Consider the following 23,545-nt stretch of genomic DNA (forward strand, 5'->3'; position numbering starts at 1 on the left):
TAACGGCAGCAACAGAAGTGATATTTACAAATTTTAGCCACCAGATTATTATTTGATTTTCATAAATAGATTTAGATGGAGGCCAATTTTATTTTTGGTATCCGTATTTATAAACAATTTTGTTGTTTGCTTTATAAAAGAAATTCAAATTTGGAATTTGTTTTAATCGTTTTTGTTAGTCAGTTGTGAATTTACTTAAGTGCAAAGTTCGAAAATAAGTTGTAAGTAATTTTGATCATTAGAAGTTGGTCGCATTTATAAAGCTCTTAATTTATTGACTAAGCAATGTTAGACTTATACGTACATTTATGCACTGAACAAGACATTTCTCGATCGCCGGAATGCTGAACATCATCAACGATCTCAGAGATTCAACCATAGCTAGATTTTGGTGATAAGCTGTCAGGTATAAATCCCCTGTGATGTCCCCTACCATGATATGTACTGCTGGAAAACATAATTCATTAAATAAACGGGTGTATACGGTGACTATTTATGGGGTCTCCGACACTTCCTGTTGGATGTTAGAAACTTCGTAGCAAACTTTATATACTCTGTTCAGGGTATAAAACTGTATATAAAATGTAATTGGCAATTGCTGTTTTGCAAATAACCTCAAAAAAACAAGTCAGAGAGAGTTAATTCTGAAAATCTAGGTGGTTAGTCAAAATGTAATATTTAAACAGTTGAAGTGTTCCGGTTCCCTAATTAGTTTATTTTACATAATATCACAAACTTCTGAAGCTATATCAGTCAAATTTCCTGACGATGAATTATTAGGTACCTCCTTAGACGGTGTGAAATCGGATTGTAACTACGCCCACTCCCCATACAATAGTTACGATGAAAACCACGAAATGCGCGAATGTCAAGATCGTAATCCAACCTATAGGATGATTCTTTGAACGAAAGTTATGTGCTGTCCTTTTAATTTTACTTCGTTAATATCGTGAAATACAAATAAATTGAGAAGAAGAATAACTGTTATGACTAAATAAACTAAATATCACCAGATTTCTCTAGTTGACCGGTCCAAACTAGGGTAAATTTTTTAACAGGAAGAAGTTGAAAAATCTATAAGAGGCTTGAAAGAGCATTCAAAATAGTAGGATCTTAAGTTTCAGACGGGAACAAGACATTTGAGAAAAGACATATTTAAATATTAGAGGAAATGTTAATAGTTGGTATTATATAGGTACATATTGGATCCATAATAATATTTGTGCGTTGGTTAGCACGATTTAAAAGTGGTGATTTTGTCTTGGAAGACGAAGAACGTCCTGAAAACATAAGAATTGTTCGCGAAATCTTTGGGATTCACTCAAGCAGCCTTTTCAAAACCTTTAAATGCAGCTGAATAAATTCCAAATCAAAGAAATTGGATGACATGCTTAAATGCTACAAAAATCAGTCGTTTCTGCATAGGATTGTGACTAGTGATGAAAAGTGGATCCGATACTATAACCTTAACCAAAAAAAATGATATGTGAAATCTGGCAGTATAGCCCAAACCTTGCCACTCACATCTTACATCAAAGCGGGTTATCAAAAATTGGCTTGATTCAGTTTTGGTCTAGCCAGCGCAGTTCTTTTAAGATGGACTCCTCATACTGCCAAAGTTTGAAAAAATATATACCTTCAGATGAGAAATACTTTGAATAATACATTTACATGTATTTCTTAAATAAACGTTCAACTTTTGAGAAAAAATTCCGTACGAATGTAGTTACAGACCCAATACATTCGTTTTCATAGCTATTTGATATAAAAAAAAGAACTTAAAACATTTTAAGTGGTAAATAAAATACTTTAGCTAGATATCTAAAAAAATATTAGAAATGTGACTCCGTGTTGAGTTGTGAAAAAAATGTTGGTTATTTGGTGGATTCGTTAAGGGTTCACACATTTTAAATTATAACAGCACTTTTACCTCCTCCTTCCACTTGTCACCCTTTCTGTATTGTTTCAGCAACGATTTTTCAGTTTTTGTTGTTTACAGCAACAAACAAATATGACCAAATAACAGTAATAGCAAATTAATGTGTACAAATCCACTTGCTTCTACTCACACAAACACACAAAGAAGTGGAAGTATGTTTTCGGCACAACAGCAACAAAAGTGGACTGCTCAAGAACAGCGCTAGAAGTGGACAAACACGAATGGCGTTCACTTACAAACGATCGGACACGAACTCAATTAAAGTTATAACAGTGTTTTCGCCAACTTATGTGTGTAGTGGTGATGCCTGACACCTCGGCAACCAAAAGATCTCAAAAGCAAATACAAATACAAACACAAACAAAAGCACCAACACAAACACCCTTATCTTTGCTTACAAAAACAAAATCGACTACACCGCTTACTGTGCTGCTGGCGTCGCTGCTCGTGCAGAGCTGCTTGACTGCTTCGTCGTTTTGATTATCTTTCGCATTGAAGGCGATCGCCAACCGACTACCGGTGCTGATTCTGCCGCCACAGCTGCTTTGGCAACAACTTCGTTTGACTTTTGACTTTGCCAGCTTTTCTTTGGCTTTGTTTTTCGACTTTTGAAATTATTTTGTGTCGCTGTATGCGACTACGCTCCCTTTCCGTATTAAGTTAATTAGATGTTGTTTTCCATGCTGATGTTGTTGTATTGGCTCGTATTAGCGATCGTTCAGCTGTGCGTCAGCTCCTAGCGCTGCGTTCTCTGCGCCGGCGCCACTGCTACTGCCTTCTAGTCGCTGTGTGCGTTTTGTGCTTTTGTACTGCAATTCGACGGCGTCTTCGCGCGTTTGGCAAAAAACATTTATTTTATCTTGCGATTGTCGAGAAGTTTTGCAGTCAGTTGAGCATAAACATTCATACGGTGCGGTTTGGTGAAACAATATTAGCAAAAGCGACTAACAAGCGACTACATATTGTTCAATACAAATCAGAAAAATTTGGATTTTAGAATTTAGTGGATTGTACGAGGTGGCGTATACGTAACATTTAGTATTTAGAATATTCTAAATAGAATGTGCTTTCTTCCCGTGCAAACGAATTGCTAAAAAGTTTATAACCATTAAGAAACAAAATAATAACAAATTTCCAATGCACCAGAAACGACTTCAGTTCAATTTTGTGCTGTTTTGTTCTAAATAAAAAAAAAATATTTAAAAAAATTCTCAAAATTTTACAATAAATATTTTTTATATTCTTATTTGCAAAAAGTGCATAGAATGGACTATTTCGTAGCATTGCATGTGTGCGTGTGAGTGTGCGGAACAACAAATACAACTATATATCGCTTAAAAGTGCATATATATCCTTATATAGTGAGCAGTTTTACCGAGGAATTTCGTCTCAAACGAATTACAACATAAATATAAAAAATTAACTTAAGTGACGATATATTAACGCCTATTAAGTAATTCACCAAAAACGCACTCAAAATGAATAGCAACATAACTTCGCGCTTCGACATGGCCGCTGAGATTGCGACCATAGCATTGGACGAATTCAAATCGCATCATGTTGACTGGAATTACACGGGACTGATACAACGCTATTACCATTTGGTAGAGCGAGATTTCGGCGGTATGTATTGGTGACACATATAAAATGAAATTCAAATGCAAAATATTGCAATATATTATGCGTGATATTGTCATGTAATTTGGCGCGTAAAAGCAAATAGCTGATAAATATTGTGCTGAGGGAGTAGAGTGAAAAAAATTCAAAGTTGAAGAAGAAAAGAGTCAAAGAGATATAAAATTGTATCAATATATTTGTTGCGAAATAAAATACAAATTTTAAAAAATATTATTAAAAATAGGTATCCGGAAAGACAACCTGTAATCCAAATTCTTGAAAATGCTGTTTTATGAAATATATGAAAAAAGAGAAAAACCATATTCTTAAATAAAAAATCATGTAAATAAAAAACATTAAGTGTCGCAACAAATTAAAAAGATTAAATAGATAGCCATAGTCTTGCATATGAAGGTAATAAATTTGCGAAATTTCTCGAATAATCTTACGAAATACAAAATAGCAAATGTTTTGAACTAAAAAGGGAGTAGAACGTCGTTATACCTTATAATGTTAAATTTGTTATGATTTTAAACTTTGGAGATGAAAAATTAAGAAATCATAGAAAAATTTCTTCTAATCATTGCGAACCCTTGTTGTGCCTGTGCATATATTTCTTATAGGAAAACACTTCCAAATTTAATTTGCTTTTTGGAGTTAACTTAGAAGGTTGCCCAAAAATACCTACTTTCACGGTATAACTGTGTCAAGTTAAAGTTGAAGTTCAATTCATCTTAAGCCTGATAACTCCGATTCATTAAAAATTTTGATATCTTTTATAATTGTCGGTTACAAACAACATTTGTTCTACGATTTTTCTTAAAAATTATTATTTTACATTTTACAGAATGTTTTATTGGTTGGTTCTTTAAGAAACAACTGAGGTGCTCATTTTAAGTATATATTTTTACGAAAATCCATATTTTATTGAAATTTGATTAAAATTTTTAGTAAACTGATAAAAGATACAATTATGGAAATTTTTCTGTGACCAAAAACAAAGAGATATACCACGTTTTATGCAATCAATTTTTATTTTATAAAATTAAAATATAAATTTTTAAAATTTTTATCAAACTAAATTGTAATAACGATGAAGATTCCAACTTTTCAGCACTAATTAATTACTATTACTTTCGCACTAGTCTTTTACAAAATTTTTCTTAAAATTATTTTTTTGATGCACTCTTTCTAAAGGTAAATGACTAAATTTTAATGGATATATCAAAGGAACATGTCACGCGATTATACATGAAAATTTACTAATATTTTGGGACATTTTAAAAATAAAAATTTGCGTAACTCTATTCTTGACAGCTCAGAAAAATTAAAAAAAAAAAAAATTTCCCTTAGGCAGAACTACTTTTACTTCTTCCAATAACTAAAAAAATATGTTTATTAGCTTAGATCTTCAGTCTTAAACAGAACAATAATGTGAAATAAATTTATTTTTTCGGTCAAACTGAGTTGCTTCTTAGTGAGAAAAGGACATTTGCAAAAGTTCAGATCGGTAGCTTAAAAACGGAGGGCTAGTTTTAATATATACAGACAGACGGACATGGCTAAATCAACTCAGTTCATCATGCCGATTATTTATGTATATATTTTATAGGGTCTCAGACGTTTCCTTCTGGGTATTTCAAACTTCGTGGCAAACTTAATATACCCTGTTCAGGGTATAAAAATCCTTCACGAACAAAATGATCAAACCTAGTTAGCCCAAGATCGGTCTACAACCATATTCGTGCAATTGAGTTTTTTTTCAAAATTTTAACGCTAATTTAAGAAAAACATGTATTGTATTATTTGACGTATTGCTCATCTGAAGCTTTAACATTTTCTCATCTTTCTGACAATTTTAATGATCAAACAGTTATCGCGTTGTGTCTAATTGCAAATTCCGGGTGTTTGTTACTGTCGGCAACATTCACCATTAATGGTTTCGCCGGTTTTAGAAGATAATATTACAGCACGTCCTTTTGTTCCCACGAAATATAGAGCATTACCCTGGCTCTTTTCTTTAATTCATATGCTTGGGTGATTCCAAAAGATTCTGCGAGGTCCTCTTGTCTTTGGCAAACATCTTCATCAATCAGGAATTCTTCTAGTTCATCATCTTCAAACTTTTTTGACAGCCCAGTACGTTCTTCGTATTTCAAGCCAAAATCTTCCCTTTCAAATCGTGCTAACCACTTTTAGCACGTTCGCTTAGCTAGAGCGCATTCATTACACATAAAATAATGAATAACAACTCCCCGCAAAAATACTTTTTGGGGCACAAAGTTCGACATATTTGAGTGAAAACAAGAAAAAACGTTAACGTCGGTTGCACCGAAGCTATAATGCCCTTCACAAATATAATACAAAGGCCCCTTACAAGAACTTGATTCCGAACGTTCAATTTGTATGGCAGCTATATGATATAGTGATCTGATCTGACTTTTGCGGAGAATAATTTATCGTAAGCGATAACTCGTGCCTAATTTCGAAGATATCTCGTCAAATAAACAAACTTTTCCATGCAAGCAATTTACTCCGATCGTTCAGTTAATATGGCAGCTATATGTTATAGTCATCCGATCTCTACAATTTCTTCGGATATTACACTATTGCCTTAAATAATACTTCATGCCAAATTTCGTGAAGATACCTCGGCAAATGAAAGAGTTTTCCATACAAACACTTGATTCCGATTGTTCAGTTTGTATGGCAGCTATATGCTATAGTGGTCCGAGATCGGCCGCTCCGACAAATAAGCAGCTTCTTTGTGAGAAAAGGTCAGGTGCAAAATTTCAGATCGATAAGTCAACTTAGCTCATCATGCTGATTATTTATGTATATATTTTATAGGGTCTCAGACGTTTCCTTCTGGGTATTTCAAACTTCGTGGCAAACTTAATATACCCTGTTCAGGGTATAAAAATCCTTCACGAACAAAATGATCAAACCTAGTTAGCCCAAGATCGGTCTACAACCATATTCGTGCAATTGAGTTTTTTTTTCAAAATTTTAACGCTAATTTAAGAAAAACATGTATTGTATTATTTGACGTATTGCTCATCTGAAGCTTTAACATTTTCTCATCTTTCTGACAATTTTAATGATCAAACAGTTATCGCGTTGTGTCTAATTGCAAATTCCGGGTGTTTGTTACTGTCGGCAACAATCACCATTAATGGTTTCGCCGGTTTTAGAAGATAATATTACAGCACGTCCTTTTGTTCCCACGAAATATAGAGCATTACCCTGGCTCTTTTCTTTAATTCATATGCTTGGGTGATTCCAAAAGATTCTGCGAGGTCCTCTTGTCTTTGGCAAACATCTTCATCAATCAGGAATTCTTCTAGTTCATCATCTTCAAACTTTTTTGACAGCCCAGTACGTTCTTCGTATTTCAAGCCAAAATCTTCCCTTTCAAATCGTGCTAACAACTTTTAGCACGTTCGCTTAGCTAGAGCGCATTCACCATACATAAAATAATGAATAACAACTCCCCGCAAAAATACTTTTTGGGGCACAAAGTTCGACATATTTGAGTGAAAACAAGAAAAAACGTTAACGTCGGTTGCACCGAATCTATAATGCCCTTCACAAATACAAAGGCCCCTTACAAGAACTTGATTCCGAACGTTCAATTTGTATGGCAGCTATATGATATAGTGATCTGATCTGACTTTTGCGGAGAATAATTTATCGTATCTCCGTTTTTGCGGAGAATAATTTATCGTAAGCGATAACTCGTGCCTAATTTCGAAGATATCTCGTCAAATAAACAAACTTTTCCATGCAAGCAATTTACTCCGATCGTTCAGTTAATATGGCAGCTATATGTTATAGTCATCCGATCTCTACAATTTCTTCGGAGATTACACTATTGCCTTAAATAATAATTCATGCCAAATTTCGTGAAGATACCTCGTCAAATGAAAGAGTTTTCCATACAAACACTTGATTCCGATTGTTCAGTTTGTATGGCAGCTATATGCTATAGTGGTCCGAGATCGGCCGCTCCGACAAATAAGCAGCTTCTTTGTGAGAAAAGGTCAGGTGCAAAATTTCAGATCGATAAGTCAACTTAGCTTATCGTGCTGATCGTTTATGTATATATTTTATAGGGTCTCCAACGTTTCCTTCTGGGTGTTACAAGCTTCGTGGCAAACTTAATATACGCTGGTTAGGGTATAAAAAAGTGAGTGAAAGATGCATAAAGCCAACGTCAAACGCATGTGGAATATTGAAGAATGAATATAATTGAGATTCGTAAAGTATTTTAAAGGAAATAATACCAACAATGACTTAAGAGATAATAAAATAATAATATTTTCGGCTTTGGTTGCCGTTGGTAAAAAAAAAGTTTTCTTAAATGTATTATAATAATAACTAATATCAGTTCCAAATTGATTTATTTTCCAATTAAATATCTGTGTATCTAATTAATAAAATGTAGCAGAAAGTGAATATCAATCGAACAATGCCTTCATAGTGAATCCTTTGTTTTTTGCTATCAGTAGAAGAATTAATAAAAATTAATCCAGAAGTTCCTAGAAAATAATTATATAAGAACTTTAGACTGTTAATTTTAAAATAATTATTTCGTTCTACATAAAATTATTTCCTAAACAGTCCATGCAAAATAAATCAATTAAGTGTACATTTCCTAATATACGTCTGTGTGTAGCTAATAATTGTACTTATAGTATGTGCAATAACAAGATACGCAATTAATTGTTGAGTGCAAAAAATCCCCTTTAAACTAGTCTGCGGGCTATTAGAAATGCACAGAATTTCCACAAAGCGTAGAATTGCGCATTGATAATGTAGTTGTAGTTGGAAAGCTTAAACTTCGCAATATACACAAAAAATTCTTATGAGTCGATACAAGTAATGACTTGAGTAATGTGTGCAAATAAACAAATATGTGTTGGTTGAAAGGCGCAACCAATGCATGAGTGGGCGCAACAAAAAATCGCTTGACTAAAACGCATATTTAGTACAAGATGCCACTAGTTATTTAGCTGTGTATGTTTATTTCTTTGCAAATTGTATAGTAAACGTCAATTATAAGTATGCTTTACTACACTATGCCGGTTAAACAGAGAATTTACTACAAAAAATGGCAACAACAAAGCATTTGTGACGGTAAAACAAAGTTCATAAATCAGTTGAGTTGACATAGAGCTGCAATTAAGAAGTATTACCGCGCACTTAAATGCTCGCGCGTCTAACTAAACTCAGCCGCTTGCCCGTGTGCCAGGGTCAGTGACGCGCGTAAAGGGTTAAGAAGGCAACTAAAACATTTAAGTGCAGTTAAACTAATGTTTCATAGACTAATGATGAGGAAATGTAAATATGGTTGTTACTTCCATTTCAAAAAAATTTTTCAGAGCACAAAGCTTTTTTTGATATTTTTGTACAGCCAATAACGATTCCGCGAACTGCCGATTGGGTTTATGTTTCATCTGTTGGAAAACTTTTTGTTGGTATAACATATTTTTACGAAATTTTGAATATATTATTACTGAAGACAATGATGTTATAGCCGAAATAATTGTTCAAACTCTTCGTAATAAATTTTTTTTCATTATTTCCCAACTTTTATTTGAAAAAGAAAATTGTTACCAGTACAAAAGAAAGTCATAGTACACATACAATTATGTGTGTGCTGTTCTTAGAAGATTTTTATAGATAACTCATTCAGGTACAAAAACTCAGAAATTCTCAAAAAAAATTTTACAGTACTTTTTACCATTTTTTATATTTGCATAAAGAACTCCAATCTACAAACAAATTTTTTCTAGTTCCAAATTCCAAAAGTAAGTTGAAGTCATAAACAATAATAAACAACTTTTCCATTGAAGCAGCGTTGAACTTGAAAAATATACTTTATAACCACTTATAATATGTATTATGCCCTTTACCATATCCATACACATGAGGCGTGTAAAAAACCTAACTACATTTACATGAGCACACGATCAGCACCGGCCTTGACAATGCCGAAAATTTGCAGCGGACACTTGCTTCTGTTATCTGCGACAATTATTACCGCAATTAAATGTCATTAATAATGTGAAAAAAGACTAATAATTGTCAATTTCCTTCTTTTATTGTTTTGTTATGATATATATATGTATACTAACCAACATACACTTACAACTGTGCGTAGTTTTTTATTTTATTTCTTTATGACTTATTTAGTTGCTAGCTTCTCAATGTTTGTGGGCATCTGAGCATGCAGCCACCTTATATGTTTGTATGTATGCGCATATTTACAGTTTTTACTGCTTTTTAATCTTTTAATTAGGTTTTTTCATATAAATATATATATGTCTTTCTGCCATTATACGCACTGTTGTTGAAAAGTTTAACGGCGTTTATTAAATATGGCAAACACACCAATTTTTTATACATCAAAAGTGGTTTTCAATGTAAAAAATTTGCAAACGCTCAGAAAAATTATAAAAGATCAGCAAAAATTTTTGCATACAAATAATACCTTGCTTTGACTGCATGCTCATCAACACAAAAGACTTAAGACACAAACTTTTCGCTAAATTTACATTAAAATGTATGCAAAAGAGACGCTGCGTGTATTAATGTGGCGTTAATTGTATAAACGATTTATAATGTCTATAATAAAATATGATATTGAAATTAAATTATTTACTCAGAAGCACATCGTAAACGTAGGCAATAGTTGTTCACCCTCCACTTTGAATTTGTCCCTCAACGGCATGAGCGTGATATTGGTGTACTGTACTCTAGTGAAGACACTAAACATATGCTTAACAGCTAAAAATGCTGTTTTAGTTGCACCTGCGACTACAGCTACATATTTATTTGCATATACAACAACAATAACATTATAATAGCAGCTTCCAATCTTATTCCTAACAACATTATTCAACTACGAGTATGTGCGTTCGTATTCTTCGTCCAAGAAGTAAAGTTCTATTGCGCAAGCGGTTACTACAACGACAGCTGCCCACGCCTAGTATATACAAATACAGAGATATGTGCCTATATATTTATTAATAGATTTGTTTGTTTCCATATACCGCATTCGTGAAAGAATGCCTAGCTTTGCAATAGTTTAATAAGACAAAATCGTTTACACATAGGATGATGTGAGCAAACAAGTTTAACTTACGTGCCTTACTGCGACTCCTAGATCTTATTAGATACTTTGCAACTATTTGCATGTAGCACATCTAAACAATTAATTGTTCAAATGTCAAGTAGCAAGCTATATCTTAATCAAAAACAATTGTTGAAAACATTAATTTATGGAAATAATAGTGCTAGTAGCTATTGAGATTTATATCTACAGAAGTGTGAACATTTTTTTTGCATTTGAAGACAGAACATAAAAACAAATTCCACACGTAAGATACTGTGACGAATAAATATAATTCAAGCATGTTGAAATTTTTAAAAATAAAAATTTATATAGAAACAATTTTACAACAAAAATAATAAACAATTACAATAAATATAAAAACAACTTAAATCTTTAACAGGTGTTTAGTCTATGTCACTAGAAAACAGCCAACGACGTTATATTAATGATAATTTATATAAATAATAGTAATAAACAATTTTTTAATATACCTTCATAATATTAATATAATAAAACAAGAACAAATTTTAAACGATCTTTAATAAAGATTTTTGTTTTGATTTTGATCGGTCAGTTTGTATGACAGCTGTATGCTGTGTATGGTAATCCGCTCTTAACAATTTGTTTGTCTGGAGATTTTTATATTGTGCCAAAAGACAAGTGGCGCGTTTACCTATGTAAATTAGTCAGTTCTAGAAACAGAAAAAATTCACAAGGAGCCAAAAATTGCGAATTCGGTAGCTGAGCAATGACTCTCGTTTCGGGTTCGTTTTCTTTTGCCTCTAGTCTAGCCTTGCCACCCTTCATACCCAAAGTTAATTACAAATTCTGCTTCACTGGCCTGAAAAGAACTACGTTGTTTTTTTCTATAACTTAATCTGAAATTAAATTTTTTAATGAGGAGAAATAATAAATATTGGACAGCTTGCTTCAACTTACATTACCCTAGTATACAAATATTCATTAAAGTGAGATTATAAAATATAGAATGGTATTGGTAAATACATAAACGCTTCCACAAACGATTACATAATCACAATGGCAATTAAGTATATTAAGTAAATAATAGCGTATTAAATGTTATTTAATTCTTATTACACGCGATATTAAACCGACTATTCTTAAGCCCTTACCAAGTTATGATTACATATAATTTAAAATAAACATCTTTTAAGTTCAGAATCATTAAGTAAAACATTTGAAATGCTTAAACACACGAAGGTCACGAGATCATACAAGTTCACAAAAAAAGCTCTTTTAATTCTAGTGCCAGTGGCCAAAAAATTATTTGACCTCCTTGCATTTGTATATGTCCATAACTTGGCTTTATGGAACAGTAAAAACCCAGTAACTAGTCTCAAAGATTCTTCCTCAAGACTATATTAATTTTCTATTTTTTTGCTAAAAAGAATCTGTAAATGCAATCGCAAACCTATCAACTATCTATAATGTATATATAAATAAAATATATTTTGAAATTTTTGACTTAAAATTACCAAAATAGTAAAATTGTGTAATCTGTTGAAAAGTATGCGACTAAAGGTGGTTTCAAACGTCTAAAATAATTCTTAAGATATTATACTAGAATTATAGGAGAATTTATACCTTAGAAAGAATATATTCGGTGGTGGCTTTAGAAAATATTTTCTATATAGAACCAGTTTTATATCTTGCTAAATCGGTTTTAAAAAAAAAAATCAAAAATGGTAATTATCATCACTTTTAATGCTTATTTGTTGTAAATCTACCTATTTCCTTTTCAGATCCCCGCGCCACACGTTTCCCCCTAATGGAGAATCCCCTTTATACATTCGGATTGGTTGCCATATACCTATCTTGGGTTCTATTGATTGGACCAACATTCATGCGCGACAGAAAACCCTTCCAACTGCGTCGTACATTAGTCATCTATAATGCCTTTCAGGTGGCGTTAAGCGCGTACATGTTCTACGAGGTGAGTGTGACCCAATAAGCAAATGGAAATCAAATTGATTATTTATGCTTTTTTCTTATGCTAAGCTATGGAGGCATATAAAATTGGATTTTAAATATAGATAAGTGCTGTAGTCAATATAGCTTTATCACAGTTAATTACCCAAAACCAAAGACTCATTTAGTACGTATATAAGTATGTACACATTGGTACTTCATATCCCTTTCGAACTCTTTGCAAAATTATAAATAAAATGTATATGTGAATTATATTCAACTTAGAATTTGCAAAAGTACTTTTATTCATACTTATACGTTTAGCTAAAAAAGAGATAACTATAATGAGAAGCTATACTGCTAAGTGTAAAGAGTAAAATATAAACCATTCACATTTTGGGAGGTATCCAAAAAATTAGTTGTATGCCTTGTAGGTATACTTGTAGTACATATACAACTTTTAGCCAACATTTTTGTGAGATCTAAATACTCGACTTGCTAATTATTAAAGTTTTTGGTATTAAATCGCAACAACGTTAAGCATTTTTTTTCAATTTTTTACATTTGTATGGTTTATAACTTAATGCCTTGAAGCTTCTGACCTCTTAGGAGAACTTAAAGCAAATCTTAATTGGTTACAAAATAAATTCAGATAAAATTACATTAACTTGCAATACAATTTAGGTTACCTTAAAATTCACAACGGGATTGGCCTATTAAGTCAGCAAGGTTGCAAATAATGCAATAAAAAAATTCTTTATGTTTTGAATTTAAATTTAGTTTTTCCTATACTGTAATATCGAAAAATCTTTGAATAAGTAAAAAAAAATAAAATTATAATATATGTTTAATTTAAAAACAAATAAATTTACTATTTTTAATTAAGTTTTTCCAATTAAAACTTTAATTTTCAACTTTTAGTCACCAACTTTTGGATTAAAAATTAACTTTTCATTGCCCAAAATTGGAATTTAAAATTGAAAATAAAATTTTTAATCCATGGTTTTTAATGCAATGGCAACCCTGTAAACCAGTGACTTTAAGAATTCTATAATAAAAATTAACAAATAATACTATTCGGATATTAAATTTACAAAAAAATATTTATATTTTTACAGCACCTCATGGCTGGTTGGCTCAACAACTACAATTTGAAATGTGAACCCGTGGATTACTCTGATGGGCCAATGTCAAAGCGGGTGAGTGATGCGTATATTCTTATACTCGTATATTACAGTTACATTAATGTTACAAAAAGGTAGATTATATGTATTGATAGACTATTATATAATACTCAACATCAAGTTTAATTTTTCAAAAATAATGGGTTACTGCCTAGAACTATATAAAAACTTTCTTTCACACATTATTCGGTAAAATCTTAACTAAATATGGATTATTTAGCCATATGAACTCACTTTTCAACATGTCGATATTTCTTATCTGTTTTCTATGCAAAGTGCTTCAAGATCGTATAAGAAGTTGTATAGTGCGCTGAATTAAAGAACATAAATATTACAATAGTCATAAGGTTTCAATGACTAATTTCGGCCCACGTTCCGGAACTTGTGCTCAAATTTCTCATAAAATAAATTTTAGGGAGAATAAGATAGTGCAAAGAAATATATTAGATAAAATTTCTTTATGACCAAGGAAAGTATAATTCATTTCGTAATCTATACTTTAACCAAGATGACTTGATCAATTTACCCAATCACAGAAAATTACAATAGTGAAAATGAAGATGCTTAAAGTTCTGAAAATGTCTAATTTACCTGTTTTGTTTTTACATAAGACAGTGTAGTCTCACTAAACTCATTACACATCAATATTAAACATACCAAACCGCACGCAGCGAACTGCTAAAAGTATGATCCAACAAAAATTTCAATTACCATATTTTAAACTTCGGCCGAACACTTTTTAGTTTTCAACCGATTAGCTCATGTTTGTTTTCGTCACCAACTTTCAAGGTTGATGTATGGCAAAAATGCGGTTTAAAACATGCACTCAAACAACTGTAGACTTGAACCCAAACTCATAGAAAGCGATCGGCGCAGAAAAGGGAGAGTTCGATGCGCAATTGGCAACTGAAAACAAGAGATTAACATAACGCGACTAATAGCATTTCAAGCTTCTCGTTTGTTGGTTATGTTTTTCAATGTTTTTTTGTTGGCCATTGCCGCCTTTGTTGCATTTAAACAGATAATTTGTCTTTTGTGTGATCATCTGCCTTTTCACTTATTCTTTTTTACTCTTTTTGTTGATATAAACGGGTATTTTCAAATGATCCGCGCAAGTTCAAGCAAATATTAACAAAATTTAAGATATAATTATTTGCTTAAATTAAATATGAATACATTCATGCGCTGGGTAAACTGCTGTAGAGCTTTAAATGAATTTCTGTATCACAATACTTTTATTTAAGAAAACAACAACAACAGCAAATGACTAAAACAATTTGCATTTAATATACATTTCGTTTTTTGTAATGCCACTAAACCAGTTCTTCCCATTTAATGTCATTGATTTCAAAAATGAAATTTTTTCAGAATTTTTCGATTTAGCACTTTCCCCATTTTGTTTAAAAAATTAAGAAAATATTAAATATTGAATAATTATACACAACTTTTTTAAGTGCCACAAGGGCTTAAAGTGGCAATCACTTAAATGAAATATATTCATATAAAAGTATTGAAAAACCCTTAAACAAATATTTTAAAAAATCATATGCGGATATAAAAAATGTTGAACACAAAAATTTATTTGTTTTAAAACAAAGAATATTTTAAATTTGTCGAATTCAGAATTTGTCGAATATGTTAAAAATTTAATAATTTCCTAAATAAATTTTCAATTCTTTGGCACAAATAGTTGTCTTATAAACAATAAAAAAATTTATAAATAAAATTAAAATTTAAGTAGTTACACGACTTACTTGCGAAATGTTGCTGTATATGTGGATATTACAGTAAACTTCTTCACCTATCCCAACCAAACTCGGTAACAATATTGCAAGTATAGTAAGTCATCTTAGACTTTAACATTAAAATAAAAATGAGCTTAATCAAGCCCAGTGTTCCAAAACTATATTTTTGAAAACCCCAAAAGATCATATACACCCTTATTTTCATGCATTCTGCCTTAGTCTGAAAATAAACCAAATTGGACCACAACCACCACCACTTCACAAATAACAAATCAATTCGATTATTTAACTTTTCAGAGGAACTAAGTCATTAGGAAAACTATTTACCAATATAATATTACCATACTCGTATATGAGAAAATTTCAAAAATATTCAAGTTCTTTCCCCAGTCCTTATATACCGGATTTTATAACATTCGTTGCTCCAACTAACCTTACTAGACGAATTATGCTAGGTATATACTAACGGTGGGAGAATTAGTTGACCGGTCTTCCACTATCTCACATATAACCAATTAATTGAATTAATTTTGAAATGAACCTGAACTTCATCATATGAAAGCATTGAATTCCGCTGTCAGAGTTTTCGTTTTGAATTTTTTCAGATTTTTCAACAGATGTTATTCGATGACAGATCAAATGATATTCATTGACGTATAAGAATGTCACAAATACATACTAATTTTAATTCGATGAAGACGTATTGGAAAGAATATATAATATATGTATATTAAATCATCATCAACATCAACATCAGTCAAATGCCAAAAGTTTACATTATAGTTAATAGATATGCAGTTGTTATGTAAACAAAGAGGGTTCTGAATCATAATCCTATTAAATTAATTTGTGACTAACTACCATATATGAACACATTTTGACAATGACACAATCAACAAAAAGTCATGACAAAATAATTATACAGTACTTACAACGTCCTAACGCTGCATACCGTCTTTGTTGCCATAATAGCAGGATTTTCTGAAGAAATTATCGTTCTTTTTGTAATAAATGCTAAGTAATTCGATATACGGTTATACTAAATACATACAAACATACACATGTTTGTTTTGAAATGCATGGCTGAGCGCGCGCCAAAATCTCATTGGAGCATTAAATGAATCCGGCAATTTTCGTATACATACCAACATATGTATATATACGCTTCTAATAACGAAAATGTTCTGCATTTATTTTTTACTGCGATTATCTTTTATTTTTGCAAGTAAATCTATATATGTATGTACACTGTTCTGCGCTGAAGTTGGCTCTTGTTGTTTATGCAGCAATATTAGTATCCAATTATTATGTTGGCGGTTACTGCGACTTCTTGCAGAACCGCCAACAGCAAACAATGCCACCGAAGTACTCGTGACAACAAAAAGTAGTTTCTTATAAAATTAGATTTCCTATTACGTTTGACTCTTTTTTTATCTAATATTCTGCATAATATTTATAGCTTGCCTACAAATACCTATAGTTCAAGTTCTATTATCAAACATTTTTCTACCATTGACAGCAGAGAGAAACTAATACTATTTTCATGCATAAATAAACATAGGAAGGAAGGCAGAAGACCGAACATTAGAAATAATATAATGAGCAATACATATGTACACAAAGTTTTGTACTAAAATGTTTAATTAATAATAATTCGACAAAATAGATTATCGATCTATTTTATTCTTCTATATGTAAGCTTTATCACTTTTTGCTCGAAAAATCCATTGTAAAGTCATTAAAGCGGACGGGAATTATTAGAATCAGTCTATGCTGTATTTTGATAGCTAATTAAAGTCCTGAGATTTTTATCGAAAAACCAATGGGATTGAAATTGGTCTTATAGGAGAAGTAGATGGGATTGTGAGCCGACTTAAACACTGTATTAAGAGTTTTTTAGAAAAACAATATATATATTTTTTTTCTTAATTTAATAAGTGGCTTGTAAGATAGTACAATTTAATTTAAATACTTACGGATTGGGCCAAAGAACCCGCGAATTATTTCAATGAGTGAATCGAAACCTCATGCTTTTTTGTCTTTATATCCCTTTTTCTCTCCGTCTTTCTTACTATCTCTTTTCCAATATTTTGATTTAGAAAATAAATCATATAAATTTGGCATGTGAGAGAAAAGTACATAAATGCAAAACAGAAACTAAAATAGTCTTAATATATAAATTAAGAGCTTTAGGCCAAGTTAAGAGCTCGCCAGTCTACGCATTATTCTTTTTGAATGCATTTTTCTCACTAGTAAAGATATTATAACTCTGAAAGACGTATGTGCCTCCGCTGAATATTCAGAGTCTCACTAAAACCTCGCTTAAAATGTTCGAAAACTAGTCCAGGAAAAATAAAATTTTTAACCAAAAACACGTAAGGAAGTTGTAAGTTCGGGTGTAACCGAACATTTTATACTCTTGCAACTTGCAAGGATCAAAGCCGATAATTTACTTAAGGCGTTGGGGTTCAGTACCTAGGGGCTTGAACAGTTTTGGTTTGATTTCGAAAATCTTTAAACGCATTACTCACGCAATGTTTTACCCCGATAAAATCATTGTTGCTTGTTTTGCATAGTGGAATGTGAAAGAATTAGATGGAATTTAAAATGGTTTTATATGGGAAAATAGGCATGCTTGTAATCCGATTTCGCCCATTTTCACACTATAACATAGAAATATAAGAAGAATTTTATGTACCAAATTTGGTTGAAATCGGTTAAGCAGATCACAAGGTAATGGTTTTCACCTAAAAGTGGGGGTGCCACGCCTACTGTCTAATTTTGAAGTCGGTTCCTATAAAGTCATCTCATACCATCCCAGAGATAAAATTTAATGTCTCTGGCGTGTTTAGTGCTTGATTTATAGCGCTTTTAGTAGTTTTTAACAGTACCGTTATATGGGGAGTGGGCGGGGTTGTCACCCGATTTCACACATGTTTACACTACTTACACGTCTTACAGTACCAAGAAATATGTGTACCAAGTTTCATAAAGATATCTCAATAGTTACAGCTTGCACGGACGGACGGTCGGACAGACATACAGTCACCCGGATTTCAACTCGTCTCTTCATCCTGGCAATTTATATATACATAACCCTATATCTAACTCGATTAGTTTAAGGTGATACAAACAACCGTTAGGTGAACAAAACTATAATACTTCGTAGCAACATGTTGCGAGAGTATAAAAATTACCTTGGCAAATTACTTTTTTTACTTATGACTCAATTACTTGAAAAAATTATGTGGTCGTTTATACCCAGAAATAAACGATTTTGCCATATATTATAAGACATTATATGGAAGCATAGAATGGAAAAAATATTTTAGATATTGCAAAGCCTCAAAATCTAGGCAATGTCTAAATTAGTTTATAAAATTGAAGCCATTTCCTCATCCCTCACCTAGATTGCAACTTTATAATCATTCGAAGCGTGTGCTTGCTTGTCAGGCACGTTTCCTTCATGCTTCACGCCGTCAAATGGGGTAATAATCACTAACGGGCGCATGCTACTCATACTCGCTGCTATGTGCATTACATATTTGTGGTTTATTTTTTTGCGCTTACAATAGAGCTACTGTTTACTTTATTGTTGTTGTACTTCGTTCTCACTTTTGTGTTGTAAACTTAACTGCAATTACTGACAAAAAAAGAAAAACCTTAAAAAGCCGAAAGAGAAGCACTATAAACCTACAACTATTACAATCGAAGCATTTAGTTTTGCTAAAAAAACAATATCAACAAACAGAATTTAAAAGGTAATAACAAATAAACGGCAAATACATGCAGCGTATGAAGGTCGTCGCTATTACCTTCTACCTACCTATTTCTTGCGCCAATGCACTCGCCTTGCTTCTAATACAAACTACAATATAAATATATATGAATATATGTATGTATATATATATATATATGTAGTTAGATGTATATATGTATTGATGTTATTGACATCGCTCATACGCCCGGTAGCCACTGTAGCCGCTATAAACATCACTTGAAGAACAAGTACTACTTGTCTATACATATCTTCTATCGTGTCTTACTTTTGTTCGGTTAAAAAAGATTTATGGCATTGCATGTTCGTTTCATTTGTTATTTTTATGTTTCTAATTAATTTAATGTGTCTTCGCATTCACAGTTATTTGTAATCTTATATACCGTTATTTGTGTTGATCTTTTGAGGGCGGAGGAAGGAAGGTTTTTAATTTTATTTTTAATAAACTATACTAAACTAAGTGGGGTTTTAATTAAAACATAATACGGGTGGGTAGTACTATTGAAATAGCTTTCACTTACAAAAATAAAACAAGAAAAAGCGTTAACTTCGGTTGCATCGAAGATATAATACCCTTCACAAATAAAAAAGTTTTTCTATTGTGAATGACTACAATAACAAATTGCTGACAAAGGTGACAAAATATGTTTCTGATTGGTTTTAAAAATTTAAACCTAAAATAAATTACAATTGTTTATAAAAAATGTAAAACATGGACGCTACTCGAAACTGCAGGATTACTAAGTTATTATTTGTTGCGAAAAGAAACATTTCCTTACTAAAGAATGAAGCCCAAGATAATTGCACATACATCAGAGGACATCTTAGCATAAAGTTCCACTGCAATTGCTAACAGCCTGAAGTCTAAAGCGAAAAAAGAACGGCAAGGAGTATAAAAAATTCCAAAATTGAGGCTCACAGGTTTAATAAATAATGAGTTTTCTATTTGGCATCTAACTGAAAATTTATTTTTTTTTATTTGGAAAACATGCTGCTGTTGGTATATAGTATCCATCTTATCTTTTAAGTTGGATCAAACAGGATATAGGGTGCAAAATTTTACTAAAATCGGTTCAGTAGTGTAGGAGACCTAGGAGAAAACGTGACATGTAATTTTTATACTCTTGCAACATGTTGCTACTATAATATTTTTGTTCATCTAACGGTTTTTTGTATCACCCAAAACTAAGCGATTTAGATATAGGGTTATATAGATAGTATATATTCATGATCAGGATGAAGAGACGAGTTGAAATCATAATTGAGATAAAAATTGAGATATCTTGATGAAGCTTGGTACACATGTAAGATGCTTGATATTGCATATGGGCGTAATCGGACCGTTGCCACGCCCACAAAGTGACATTAATTAGAAACCAAATGAGATGACTGAGCCCCACAACAAGACTGTTATTTGGTACAATGAATCACATTACGCTAATAGATTTAATGTGCATAACTCCAAAACCGTTAAAGCTATAATATCCAAATTCACTCACTTTTTAGCACCCCTATCAACAGTGTAAAAATAGATAAATTTAGGCGATAACCCCGCCTACTCCGAAAATAATGGATTTGATTAAAACAAACAAGTCCGAGACGTTGAATTTTACACATAGTGCAATTAAGTTTTATATTATCTAAAACAAACCTTTAGGGGAAGACCCATATCTCGGGACCTCCTAGATCGATTTCTCTTCAACACAATTTTGAATTCCATGGCATTGTCTCGCATAGTATGCAAATCAAACAAGAATTAATGTATCGGGGCGCAAGTTTTTGCACGCATATTGCCATTAAAATTTTCCACCTTATGACCAGAAATTGTCCAAATCGAACCAAAACTGTTTAAGCCCCTAGGTACCGAATATGTGGACCCCAGTAGTTATAGTTGACTTTTTACCGAAAATATCGGTCAGTGTGTGAGATATATTATGAAATTCAGACAGGATAACTTCCTGATAATAGTTTGCCTGAGTGTCAAAAATGAGTTGAATTGAGTCAATATATCCCTTGGCCCCAATATACTTACTATAAAGATGTTCGAATTTCCGGGTGACTTTATACCACATATATCGGCCAATATGTAAGTTATCTCAGTAACAAGTTTTATTGCCAATATGTCGTTCATTGTGTGAGCTATATATATATATATAAATTGTTTGAAAATATGTTCTCAAGTATGTCAAACCAAAGCAATGTCCAAATTAATGCAATCAGTCCGTCCCTTTCTCTTCCCCCAAATGCCTCATATAATTATTTTCGTCTTGCCACCTGCCATTAACCCATTCAGGTTGGTTCAAAATCTAATATTTTAATGAAATTAAATGGTCAAGCTGTTATGTGGTTTAGCGATTTAGTTGATATCACATGTACATATCTCATTATTTAAATAAGGATTTAAACAGAAGTATGTTATATATAACATGGTCTAATTTTCTGTTAACTTTAAAAATCTTAAAAGATAGTAGCGAAGTTGTTTTATTATAGTTATTGTAGAAAATACTTTCAATAGTTTCCGCAGCACATGCAACCAAAGACGTTTTCGGGCACATTTTTTACATCTTGCGTTACGTTACTTAAGGTTTTAAGAATAAATATAGCCTATGTTACTCAGTGTGGATGTAGCTTCTTAATCGTGAACAGTTATAATAGTTTTTGAGTATATGTTATTCATTACAAACATACACACAAATCTTTCCTCTTTATAACAATATTGTAGATGTATAATATTTATCAATAATTTCAAATATATATATTTTTTTAAATTAATTTATTTAAATGTCAATGCATATGAAATATATTTAATTTTTATAACTCCGCCTAAATCATGTGAGCTCTGCTTACTCATGCGCAAATAAAACAATAAAATCACTGTCGGGGAAATCCAATACGCAATTAAAATTACGCACTGCACCAAAAAAAAAATTCGAAAAAAATTAAATATATAAATACAAAGGTATATATGGTATACATTTATATCATATACCTTTTTTTTACTCCAACAAGGACACCAAGTTGTAGGTAATAATAGAAGCATAAATTCACAATCGTTAAGCAATCGTTAAAATAAAAACCAGCTGAGTAGATATGGAATTTCCGGTGTTGGTGTTTCCACGCTTCCAATTACAGAGCTGTTAAATGTAATATTACGGAGTTGCTATAAATCTCCAATAATAATACAAAATATGGGCTAAGTTCGGGTGGAACCGAACGTTTCATACTCTTGCAACTTGCAAGGGTCAAAGCCGTCTAAATACCTTCAGGTGTTGGCAATATTAATTAATGTGGCGATAGGGTTCAACTTCATTCTTCGACGAAATCATGAATAGATTACAATTTCACTATTATCGCTGAAACATTTTCCCCGAATTTCAGATTGACTGATATTTTCGGCAATAACTCAGCCATACGCAATAGAGTCCACATATTCGGTATGTGGGTTCTTGAAAAGTTATTAGCTTAGCTAATAACCACATATAAATAGTGTGAACAAACAAAACAATAAAAGTAGACCAGATATAAACATATCACAAAATTTTCTATAACTTAATTTAGTGTTAAATATGACTTGGCAGATTTTCATTCTAGCTAATTGCTAGAATTCTTATTTATTAGTTTAATTTACTGTGTATTTGATCGTTTGTGAATGTATAAAATTAGATGTGAAGAAAGCAAAATTAAATATTAGTTAATTGGAATTGCAATAAAAATAAAAAATACCCCTCAAGTAGGCAATCTACCGCTTGGTTTATTGATCCCAAATGAAAAGACAACAATAATTTTAAAATTGCGTATGTTGCAGTTTTTCAAAGAATGTATGTGCTTCTTTGAATTAACATTTGATTTACATTTTTTTTTGTTGTTTAATTCCTTATTTGGGATACCGGATTACCAAATAAAAAAAATTTTATTCCAAAAACATTTTTAATCCCAAATACCGAATTGCAAAATAAAAAAGAAAAATTTCAATCTCAAGCATATAGTTAAGAATTAAAAAAGAGTTTGTTTTAGAATTAACATTTTTTGGCGTTCATTCATATCAAAAAATAATATTTTCAATTCTCAATTCTCTCTCTGATATGGTTTAAATATCCACCTCTCAGTAATTAAAATTTAATAAATTATATCTCTTCTCCTTGTGATCTTCCATATACACAATACAAAGAACCTTATTTGATTTTTATAAGTTTGCTTTTTTCAAAGTAAATATTTTGGTATTAAGCAAGAATT

General features: G+C 31.7%; 1 protein-coding gene across 1 annotated transcript in view; it reads left to right on the forward strand.

The window, feature by feature from the left end:
* The first annotated feature begins 2,832 nt into the window (after window positions 1-2,832).
* Window positions 2,833-23,545, forward strand: part of LOC106617631 (very long chain fatty acid elongase 1) — a 40,971-nt gene continuing 20,258 nt past the window's right edge. Inside the window, exons 1-3 of the mRNA XM_014234962.3 lie at window positions 2,833-3,562; window positions 12,440-12,630; window positions 13,724-13,804. Of these exons, the coding sequence (XP_014090437.1) occupies window positions 3,418-3,562; window positions 12,440-12,630; window positions 13,724-13,804 (417 nt within the window). The 5' untranslated portion in view covers window positions 2,833-3,417. The remainder of the gene's footprint in view (window positions 3,563-12,439; window positions 12,631-13,723; window positions 13,805-23,545) is intronic.

The sequence above is a fragment of the Bactrocera oleae genome, chromosome 2 (assembly GCF_042242935.1).
Source record: "Bactrocera oleae isolate idBacOlea1 chromosome 2, idBacOlea1, whole genome shotgun sequence".
Taxonomy (NCBI): Eukaryota; Metazoa; Arthropoda; class Insecta; order Diptera; family Tephritidae; genus Bactrocera; species Bactrocera oleae.